Source organism: Hippopotamus amphibius, chromosome 6 (genome assembly GCF_030028045.1).
Source record: "Hippopotamus amphibius kiboko isolate mHipAmp2 chromosome 6, mHipAmp2.hap2, whole genome shotgun sequence".
Taxonomy (NCBI): domain Eukaryota; kingdom Metazoa; phylum Chordata; class Mammalia; order Artiodactyla; family Hippopotamidae; genus Hippopotamus; species Hippopotamus amphibius.
In genome coordinates, this window is record NC_080191.1 from 168,507,251 (window position 1) to 168,518,106 (window position 10,856).

At 53.5% G+C, this 10,856-nt stretch overlaps 2 protein-coding genes across 2 annotated transcripts; one reads left to right on the forward strand and one right to left on the reverse strand.

The window, feature by feature from the left end:
• Positions 1–4,193: 4,193 nt before the first annotated feature.
• LOC130856053 (methyl-CpG-binding domain protein 2-like) lies at positions 4,194–5,093 on the reverse strand. Its single transcript, XM_057740237.1, has 2 exons — positions 4,568–5,093; positions 4,194–4,369 (listed from the first exon to the last, which is right to left on the reverse strand). Exons 1-2 carry the CDS (start codon positions 5,091–5,093, stop codon positions 4,326–4,328), a joined length of 570 nt encoding a protein of 189 aa, XP_057596220.1. The 3' UTR covers positions 4,194–4,325.
• A 357-nt stretch (positions 5,094–5,450) lies between these two features.
• Positions 5,451–7,279, forward strand: FAM43A (family with sequence similarity 43 member A). The gene has a single exon (XM_057740236.1). It carries the CDS (start codon positions 5,451–5,453, stop codon positions 6,732–6,734), a length of 1,284 nt encoding a protein of 427 aa, XP_057596219.1. The 3' UTR covers positions 6,735–7,279.
• The last annotated feature ends 3,577 nt before the right edge of the window (positions 7,280–10,856 follow it).

The following is a 10,856-nucleotide window of genomic DNA, read 5'->3' on the forward strand; positions in this document are numbered from 1 at the left end:
CACCTCCATCTAGCTCCCAAACATTTTCATCCCCCCAAAGGAAACGCCATTCCCATTGAGCACTTGCTCTCGCTTCTTCCATCCCTCCAGCCCTCAGCAACCACCAATCTGTATTCTGTCCTTGTGGACTCACCCATTCTGGATGGCTCATGTCAATGGACTCGCACAGCCTGTGACCTCTGTGTCTTCTTTCATTTTAGCTTAATGTTTTTGAGGTCTCCCCTTTCACTGTTAAGGACCCTGGTGATTCCATTGAGTCCATCTGGGTAAGTCAGCTTATTTTCCCTTTTTAAGGTCAGCTGGTTAACACCCTTAATTCCATCTATTGTACAGTCTTCCTTCCCCTTTGCCATGTACTGTAACATATTCACAAGTTCTGGAGATGAGGACACAGACCTCTTTGGGGAGGGTCATTGTCCTGCCTACCATAGGAGGGGTCGGGATGGGTCGAGGCACTGCCCGAACAGCTGAGGGATCCTCTCTTTTTTTTTTAGGCGCACGGGCTTAGTTGCTCCGTGGCATATAAGAATCTGCCCAGGGCAGGGCTCGAACCCGTGTCCCCTGCATTGGCAGGCAGATTCTTTACCACTGCGCCACCTAGGAAGTCCTAGCTGAGGGATTCTACTCAGCATTATGGCTCCAGAAGCAGAGCACAGAGGTTGTGGCAGTGGTCCAGGGGTGGGGTGGATGCGGTGCACAGAAATTGTGGACCCGATGCTCATCCAGAAGGTCTTGGATGGGGAGGAAAGCAAGGATAAGAGGCTAAGAAGGAGTTGATAGTGGGAAAAATGAAGTGGGCTGGGGCAGGGCTCCCTAAACCTTAGTATCTGTCCAATCATGGAGGAGTTTAAGCATGTATACTCCCAGCCCCTGACTCCAGAAATTCCCATTTAAGGGTGGGATTCAGGACTTGCCCCAGGGAATTCTGATGCAGCCAGTGGGTCCGTCTACTTGCGAGGAATGCTGATGTAGATCCTGGAGGTCTTGAGGAGGTTAAAGAACTGATGTGATAGAGTCAGGAATGAAGAGGGCTGGAAGGGTAAGAGGCTGTGATCACACAGTGGGATTTTGAAGCCGGGGAGTCCTTGAACCCACTGGAGTCATTCCCACCTTGGAGACTTCCTATGGGCTGTGCCCTTTGTCCAGCACAAAGCTGTCCATATGTATAGCTTTAAATGGTCTGGCAGCCACATTAAAGAAGTAAAAGGAAACCGGCAAAATTAATTTTAATAGTATATCCTCTTAACTCAATATGGCCAAAATATCATTCAATATATAATTAGTATAAAATTATTGAGATATTTAACATTCTTCCTGTCTTGCTCAGTCTTTAAAATCCAGGGTGTGTTTTGCGTTTGCATCACATCTCAGTTTGGACCAAGTACCTTTCAAGTGCCCGTTGGCCGCACGCGAGCATGACTACCACTGGGGCCAGCACAGGCTGGGACGTTCTCCTCCGTACCCTTGCCTGGCTGGCTCCATCTCATCCAGGGCCCTGCCCAGGGATGCCGTCCGTGGCTATGCGGTCTACACCAGCTACGTTCCTCTCCTAGCACTGTTTTCTTTTCCTCAGAGACTTATCACTAACTGATACTTTATTAGTTATTTGTTTGCTTACTGTCTGCCTCCCCAGAGGATATAAATCCCATGAGGGCAAAGATCTGTCTGTCTGCTTTGGTGCAGTATCCCCAGCAACAACATCACATCCACAGTAGACTCTCAACAAATATTTGTTGAATGACTTTGAAGATCCCAGATGTGTCATTTGTCGTCTCTGAAGCCAATGTTCAATCAGTGGGATGTAGGGGGAGGGGGACCAAGAGGGAGGAGCGTTGTGCGAGAAATAAGGTGGGACAAAGCCAGCCTCAAAGCTTCCTGCGAGCTAAAAGGCTGACTCTTGGATGTTATGTTAGAGGCTGGGTTTCCTTCCAGCTGTGATGTGGCTGTGTACTGATTCAACTGCGGGCTTATCCGGTTCCATGAGAAACCACCTCACCAAGTGTCACTTCTGCCTGTCACCAGTAGGTGGGGCAGTGTCATAAAAAACAAGTGCAGTCCGCGGTCCCATGCAGTTTCTTCGGCCTTTCCAGCCAACTTTGCTAAGGTCTCTTTTGGAACTGCTCTGTGTCTCAGATCTGCACAGAGCGTGACTCACATGTCAGGGTTCACATTTGCCTAGAATTTCTCTGTCCTCCCCAGGTTGAAAACAGTCTTATTAAGAAGGTAGTCCAGGAGCAGTTCTATAGGCCTGTGCACATAGGACTGACACTCTGGCTCCACTGGAAAGCCTGGCCGGTCACTGGAGTCCTCCCTGCTGCTGTGCTCCACTGGTTTCCCTGCCATTGCACGAAGCCCAAGGAAGTCCCTCTCGCAGAGGCTGAGACCAGCCTTAGCTCCCATCACTGGTCCCTCTTCCTCCTCAAACACTTCTGGTCCTTGGACCTCTGGGTAATTTGGAACTGTTACTGCTTGAACATGATGTCTGCTTCTGTAGAGTCTAGACTTTGAGATTGTGGACCGGCTGAAAGTTACTTAGCACAGGTTAATTTGGTGTGTTTTTTATCGGAATTTTTTGTTTGGAGCACATACCATCCACTTTATTGCCAAGGCAAGATATTCCAGAAATGTGAGCAGAAGAGAACTTAACCTTGGTTTAAATAGCTTATTACAGACCTAACCAGCTCATTGCAACACCATGCCTCCATTAACCCATCAGTGCAGCTGAGGAGTAAGGCATTACAGCTCTGGTCTAATGACATTCTGGGATCAGCCGGCCATGAAAAGACCATTTCTTCCCTCACAGACTAGAAGGGCATGATCAGGAGACGTCCTTGTTTGATCAGGAAATCTTCTTTCATTGTCACAATCGTTAAACACTATCCTCAACTACACGTGTGCATGCATTTTTATGTTCTATAATTTTGCTGTTCTCTATATCTGGAAAGCCCTTTAATTCTTCCCTACTTGGCAAAATCCTGTCTATACTTCAAATATTACCACCTCCATGGGACCTCTTCTGATTTTCCTAGTCGTAAAGAACCTTTTCTTCCAGCTTCTCAGAGTACTCTGGGTCTTTCTCAGGGCATTTAGTTCACTCTGTCTTCTTGTTTACATGCATGTTTCATGCATTCATTCATTCAACAATTAAGCAGTGTCAGGACCTGGGGGAGACAGGGTGCTCTCATAGAACTTACATTCCAGCAGAAGCCCAGAGCTGGGTGTAGTTTACATCCTTCATTGGACTGGGAGCTTCCTGGAGGCAGGAAATAGGTCTGCTACCAGCTCAGGGCCTGGTACCAAAAGGTATTCAGGAAAGTTAAACTGAAACTCAGCACCAATGACTCCAGAAAATTGGGTTAGAGTTCAAAGAAAGGTTAAAAGTTAGCAAAGGTAGAGAGGCCAGAGAATTTCCACGAGGTGCTACAGTTGTTCTGACATCAGGACCTGGCATGGAAGCCAGGGACATTCAGACCCCGGGTAGACTGGGCCTGGGGAGTGGGAGGGCCTCCTGACCTCCCCTGAGATGAGCTTGGGAGTCTGATGCAAGGCATCTGGACATTTACCACACATTCCAGCTAGAAGTGGTTTTGCTTTGAGTGAGAGGACCACAGAGGCAAGCCAGTTGTTTCAAGGGCCCAGAAATGAGTTACTAGCCAAGGGTCAAGCTGGCCAGATGATTAAAGCGACATTGTCCAGCTGGCACAAGAGAAAAGAATGATTAATGCTAATCACTCTCCATGGAGGGTGGCCGGACACAAATAAAAAAGGTCATTTGCATTTTTACTAGGAATTCTCATCCATAATGTGACAATAATGTAATAAAACTGAATGACTGGTCTGCCAAAGTAAACTGAGTTTTAACCACACACAGGCATTACTTTGAAATTGCATGTATCTCAGAAAACTGCTCTACTCTGAGGCCTGACAGGAGGAGGGGGCACTGCTGGGGGTTAGGAGCTGGAAGCACCTTATTTAAATGCATACTATAGCGCTCATTCTAATCATCTTACTACCACTCATCTCTCTTTTCACTGTCTGCTCTTTACCTGCGGAGAAGGGGCTCCAAGATAGTGAAAGATAAGCCCCCGCGTTTTCTTTGCCCCTCTTTATTTTCCTTAATAGCGTAAGATTACGAAAAAAAAAAAATTAAACAGCACTCAGTCATTTTCAGAAAGCTATCACACACGGAAAGAATCACTATTTCCCCAACCTCTTTGCATTTCATCGTCTAAATCTCACCTTCCACCACCTCCCCCAGAAGTTTCGATGGAGACATACATTTATTCAGGGAGTTGCAATTCAGCTTGGGGGTGGAGTGTCAGAATTCAACTTGCTTTTCCTGAGGGGTAACCCCTGGTCCTGGAGATTTCTGTAGATGAAAGAGATGCTGGTGAATTTGGGATGTCATTGCCGGGTTGGACCGCTCCCCCCTTTCCCTCGACCCACGGCCGCGACCCGGCCCCTTTAAGAGCCCAGGAACCCGCCGGGCGCCCGAGCCCAGCGGATCCTCTTCTCCGCTCCTCCCCTGTCCCCGCGCGGCGAATGGTTCGCGCCGGCCTATATTTACCCGAGGTCTTCCCCCCGGACGGCAAGGATGTGAGGCAGGCGAGGGCGCCACGGCTCGCGGCAGCGGAGGGGCGTGCTGGGAAGGCGAGCTGCCGAGCCGGGGGTTCCCGGGCGCCGAGGCGGACGCCGTCCGGAGGGAAGCGATGAGGCCGCGGCCGTCCCCGGAGCCGGCCGTGCGCGCGCCGCGCCCGCGGAGCCCCGCGCCGCCCGGGCCGCGCCAGCCCGGACAGTGAGCCGGCGGAGCCCGAGTCCCCGCGCCCCGCCGGACGGAGACGCCGTGAGCGGCGCGGCCCGCCGCGGGCAGCCGGGCCCGGCACCTGAGCGCGCCGCGGGCTGGCGGCCGACTCCGGGACCGCTCCGCGCGCCAGCACACCCGCCGTGGAGTTTCCGCGCCCGCTGGCCCTCGCCCGGGGGGGTGTGTGTGAGTGAGAGGGGGCCCCTTCACCTTCGCCCGGGAGTCCCTGCGGCTCCGCGCACCATCCCGGCTGCGTTTGCTGGCGCGCGCTCACGGACTCGCACGCGCGCATCCCTTTTTTCTAAAGACATTTTGCGCCCCACGCTCGTGCTCTGCCTCTCATTCCGCTTGCCTGAAACTCTGCCCCGGTCCTGCCCAGGCTGGGGTGAATCTGTGGGCCCCCCTCCCCCGCCCCCTGCCTGCAGTTCAATCTTTTCTGCTTTTTAAAAATCCCACCCCTGCCTCTTTCGGCGGGGTTCTCGGGCGTTACACCCGCCCCCGCCCCCACTCCCTCCGCCCGGACCACTCCCGGCAGAGTTTTATTTTTCGGTCCTGCCCGGGCCGAGCCCGGCCGGGGCGGGTGGCTCAGCCCGGCGCTCCCCCGGCGCCCCGCCGCCGCCGCCCAGCCGAGCGGGGGTGCCCTCCGGAGATGCTGCCGTGGAAGAAGCACAAGTTCGAGCTGCTGGCCGAGGCGCCGCCACGGCAGGCGTCCAAACCCAAGGGCTACGCGGTCAGCCTGCACTACTCGGCGCTCAGCTCGCTGGCGCGGGCGTGCCCCGAAGGCGCGCTCAGCCGGGTGGGCAGCATGTTCCGCTCCAAGCGCAAGAAGCTGCACATCACCAGCGAGGACCCCACGTACACCGTGCTCTACCTGGGCAACGCCACCACCATCCAGGCGCGCGGCGACGGCTGCACCGACCTAGCGGTGGGCAAGATCTGGAGCAAGAGCGAGGCGGGCCGTCAGGGCACCAAGATGAAGCTGACGGTGAGTGCGCAGGGCATCCGCATGGTGCACGCCGAGGAGCGGGCGCTGCGCCGCCCGGGCCACCTCTACCTGCTGCACCGCGTTACCTACTGCGTGGCGGACGCGCGACTGCCCAAGGTCTTCGCCTGGGTGTACCGGCACGAGCTCAAGCACAAGGCGGTGATGCTGCGTTGCCACGCGGTGCTGGTGTCCAAGCCCGAGAAGGCGCAGGCCATGGCTCTGCTGCTCTACCAGACGTCGGCCAACGCTCTGGCGGAATTTAAGCGGCTCAAGCGGCGGGACGACGCGCGTCACCAGCAGCAGGAGCTGGTGGGCGCGCACACCATCCCGCTGGTGCCGCTGCGCAAGCTGCTCCTGCACGGCCCCTGCTGCTACAAGCCGCCGGTGGAGCGCAGCCGCAGCGCGCCCAAGCTGGGCCCCATCACCGAGGACCTGCTGGGGGAACAGCAGGAGCAGGAGCTGCAGGACGAGGCGGCGGAGGAGCACGCGGAGGGCTGCCCGGAGGAGGAGGAGGAGGAGGAGGACCACGCCGGGGAGGGAGGCCCGGCGGAGCCGGAGGCCGAGGCGCCGCGGGCGCTGGTGGTGGCCATGCACTTGGAGTGCGGGGACCTGCTGGACACGCTGGAGAGCGGCCGCGGGGAGGCGCTGGGGGGCGGCGGGGTCCTGCCGGGCCTGGAGGCCGGGCCGCCGTCTCCGCTGCTGGGCAGCGCCTCCGACGACGTGAGGGCCGAGCTGTCGCAGCTGATCGACGACCTGGGAGAGCTCAGCTTCGGCAACGACGTGCGCAGCCTGCAGGCCGACTTGCGGGTGACGCGCCTGCTGTCGGGCGACAGCACGGGGAGCGAGAGCTCCATCGAAGGAGGGGGCCCGGACGCCAGCCCTGCCGCCGCCGGGGACCCGTGCGGCCCCGCCGACCGCGCCAGCCCAGACGAGCCTCACTCGGGCTGAGCGCCCGGCAGTGCCCTGCGCGCGCCCCCGCTGCCCCATCGTTACCCCCAGCCATCTCTGCACCGCCTGCTTACCGCCCCGGCCCCCTCCAGAAAGGGGAAACGGGACACGAGGCGCAGACAGCCCCCCCCCCCCATTTGGCTCTTTGAAGCGAGGCTCAGATTGCACGTGCAGATGTGGGGGAGGGACCCCTACAAGGAACCGGAGAGAGGCAGCCCTCTGGGGTCTGGGGAGGCGAAGGGCCGCTGGTGTTAGCAAAGCCCCGCAGGCGTCAGGTGCCTGCGGCCGGTTTCCTGTTGGTGGGGCAGCTGGGCCCGCGGGGGAGGGTGAACTTCCTCCACCACCCCCCAGCTGGGAGCGGCCTAGCGGTCACTGCCATGTCATTAAATTAAAAAAAAAAAAAGAATTTGCTCTCACAGTGTTTGAGGCTTTAATGCCATCTCCTTGCCCCCAGTGTTTTTGGTGCGAGAGCTTGGGTTGTTTACCTCAGACTCAGACCCTTGAAGTTCTGCCAAATTCCTCAAATAACTGGTGGGGGGGGGGGGGGGAGAAAGAAAGTTGCGTTTTGTTTACAGTTAGAGACATCTAATAGCTAAAAAGAGGAGTTTTCCTTTAGAAACACACCTTGCTCCCACTCAAAAGGTCTCACTCCATGATACTGTGTAAAATATTTTTGCACTGTTGTGAAGTATTTCTGACATCTTTTGGGTTTTTTTTTTTTTGTACATAACTGTGTTCTCAGAGTCCAATGTTTATATCTTTTGCTGTGCAAAAGGGACATGTAAAATGTTGTTCAGTTGTATATACAGAAATGTGTATAAAACATTGTTATTTTTAAAGAGTAGCACTGCTCTGGTTCTGTCTGCACGCCAGCAGGGAAAGAATAAAGAGGAAAATTTAACAGAACAGGTGCGCGTCTAGAGCTGCTTCAGAAAATGCTGGGCCGTGGAGGCGGGCGGGAGAGGGTGTGACCATGGCTGGGATGGTGTGGGAGACAGTCTTTGTCCTTTTGGGGGCTGGGAGGTGTTTGGGGAAGGGGAACCCGCTGTACGGGTAGCCTGGGGCCTTTCTGGTCCTCTGCAACTCTGGGTACTGCATCTGGGCCCACATTCTTCACTTATTAAGTTGTGTGAGTGTGGGCTTTTCCTGGCTTCTTTGAGGCAATTATTGGAGATGCCTGGTGAATTCTGTTCCACATTGCCAGACCTGTGAGTTTATTTACGAAGGGGTGACTTTTGAGGTCTTACCACCTCCTTCCGTAGTTCACCTTTTCCTTTCTAAACAGTTCGAGGAGCTTTCAAGATGTGAATTAGAGAACTAAGGAAAGTCCCCATGAGGCTCTCTGAGGGATGGGAGCATCTCTGTTTTTCCTGGGAGGAAAATCAAGGAGAGAGAAGAGCAGAGAGGTTCCAGTCACGGCTTGAATGAGTCATGGTGCGGGGAGGTGGGGTGGGGGAGCAGGTGGAAGAGCCTATTTCCTTTCCTTCTACAGCCCAGCGTGACCCAGTGGGAGAGTGGTTTGGAGGTCAGGGTGGAGAAGCAGTGCTGGAGCCTGGTCTGTGTGTGTGTCTGAACGTTTTCATGCTTTCTGTGTGTTTGTTTCTGTTGTAAACTCCAAACAGATGTCTGGCGTTTGGCTACACCCAATCAGCTGGAAGCTGTACTAAGATGCTGCCAAAACTGCCTTCTGCAAATTATTTTTTCCCTTTGCCCCTACGGGCCCCTTTTCCTGTGTTGCAGAAATTGATTGCTCTTCTGGCCCTCCCTAGTGTCCTGAGGCCCTTGGTTTTGTTTTCATCAAAAATATGTTCTGAGCAGCTAAACCCAGTGATCCTAAGGAGTCAGGCATTCACTGGAACCATGGAGGGTGGGGGTGGGGTAGATTTTCTTCCTAATTAACAGGAATGGTTCAGGCATAAGGTGATCTTTAGAAACGCAAAGGATGGGTGGGTGCATGGGAAATTGAAAAGTACTCAGTCACTTCTCGAGGGCATTACAACAAGGTCCATGTTATATTTCTCTTGTATTATATTTTGGTTGGGTTGACTGTCCCTGTCCCTTTCCCTGAATACCTCAGCTACACGTTACTGTGTGAGCCATCACTAGTTTGCATGATTAGATTTCACATTTCAATAATTTCATATTTCAAATTATTTACGTGCGTTGCCAAGTTCCTCTGCTGGTTAAAACTGATGAGAACATGAATTACGGCGAAGAGCATCTGATGAATACTTGGGGGGTGGGGCAGGGTCTTCATGTCTTCCTTCTTAATCCAACTGATGTGTCCAGTGAGAATGCCAAGGTGGCTTTTGTCTGTGACGGATGGTGATTGGTCAGAAAGTTCAGACAAATGACATTTGCACCAATGCCATCAGTAAATATAAGGCAACTGTCTCTTTAAAGTCGGGTTTTTCCTGTTATCTGATTTATGCATAGGGAAGGGGTGTTTAGGGGGTGAGGAAGGAGGAGGAAGAAAATCAGGAGGCTGCAAGAGAACCAGCTCCCTCTTTCCCTGCCCCTTCTGCCCTCCCCTTCCCTTTCCTCCCCTCTGCTTTTTCTGGCTTTTATCCCCACTGCACCCCAGGGCTCTGGCTGATGTAATTCTAGAAGAGATGCGAAGGTGATACGTGATTCACCTCTTCTTACATCTCAGTCTTCCAGGGATGATATCACTAGAGTAAGGAGAGATGTTTTGAATGAGGAAAAAAAACAAAAACCAATTTACTCCTAACACTCAGAGGGGAAAGAGTGGTGCCACAAAAGCACAGTGAGGTAGAGGAAATACACATTCCCAAAAGCACCTGAGGTCTGGTGTATTCATCAAATTTAGCTTTTCCGTTTTGCAGGGTGAGGCTCATGTTTCTCTTGTACTACCTGATGGTGCTTTAAATGCAGTGAGACACTTGCCACATTCTCCCCCAGCCTAAGTAATTCTCCATGTCCAACAGTGCAACATTGACTGCATGAAACACAGAGTGACTTCCGGCGGCAAGAGAGATGGCTGCAGGGGTGGCCGCGTGCGTCCACGGAGGAGGCGTTCCTCCGTCTCTCTCGCCACAAACATTCCCTGTTTGTACAATCTGTTGTGTGTGTTGAGGCAGAAGGAGGGAGGAGTAGGACGGTGTAAAATAAACAATAGTATTATGTACCCTCTCAACTATTACAGTGTCAGATAACACCCACTCTACACACACGCATGCCCCCCCTAAAGCAAACCTTCCCTCTCACTGCCCCACAGTCAGCAAAAGCGTAGATTTTAAACAGAGTAGAAAGGCTCTGTTATGCTAAGAAAGCACAATGCCCTCCCCGGGACAGAGCTGCTTTTAAGGGTTCTGCTTGTGAAAGGAGAAAGAACTGGCTGGTAGAATCCACCCCGGCACCACACTGGGGATCAGAAAAACTCATGGGAGTCGCCAAGAATCCTGAGAAACATAATTCTATCAGGAGCTCATTGCCCTCCTTTCTAACAGGGTTTAGTGATGTAATGAGCAGAACTCTTTCCTCTGTGTGAAATGCATCAGTAGCCTTAGCATCTGCTGGTGGGTGATGCATGACAGAGCTAGAAGTGTGCACGGACTGCCGGGGCTAGGAGCCTTGTCTGACATGTGGAAAACTACTCAGGGCTCCAGGTGGGCAGGAGGCCACTGGGGCCAGGAGGCTACTGGGGCCAGGGTGCTCTGTACTCTCAGCACCAGGTTTTTCTGTACTTGGCCACATCTGTCTCTAGGTGTTTTTTTTTAATTGATTAATTAATTAATTAATTTTATTGGCTGTGTTTGGTCTTTTTTGCTGTGTGCAGGCTTTCTTTAGTTGTGGTGAGTGGGGGCTACTCTTCATTGTGGTACGTGGTCTCCTCATTGCCATGGCTTCTCTTATTGCGGAGCACGGGCTCTAGGCATGTGGGCTTCAGTAGTTGCAGCACATGGGCTCAATCGTTGTGGCTCATGGGCTCTAAAGCACAGGCTCAATATTTGTGGCACACGGGCTTCGTTGCTCCATGGCATGTGGGATCTTCCTGGAGCAGGGATGGAACCCGTGTCCCCTGCATTGGCAGGCGGATTCTCAACCACTGCGCCACCAGGGAAGCCCTCTCTAGGTGTTTTTTGATTTCCTCTTTGATTT

What these genes read in the sequence shown, in the direction of transcription:
- LOC130856053 (XM_057740237.1), bottom strand. Translation starts at nt 5,093, where the DNA reads ATGCGCGCGTGCGAGTCCGTGAGCGCGCGCCAGCAAACGCAGCCGGGA. An exon ending in GTCCGGGGGGAAGACCTCGG is followed by an intron (nt 4,370 to 4,567) that starts GTAAATATAGGC and finishes TTTCATCTACAG; the next exon opens with AAATCTCCAGGACCAGGGGT.
- FAM43A (XM_057740236.1), top strand. Translation starts at nt 5,451, where the DNA reads ATGCTGCCGTGGAAGAAGCACAAGTTCGAGCTGCTGGCCGAGGCGCCG.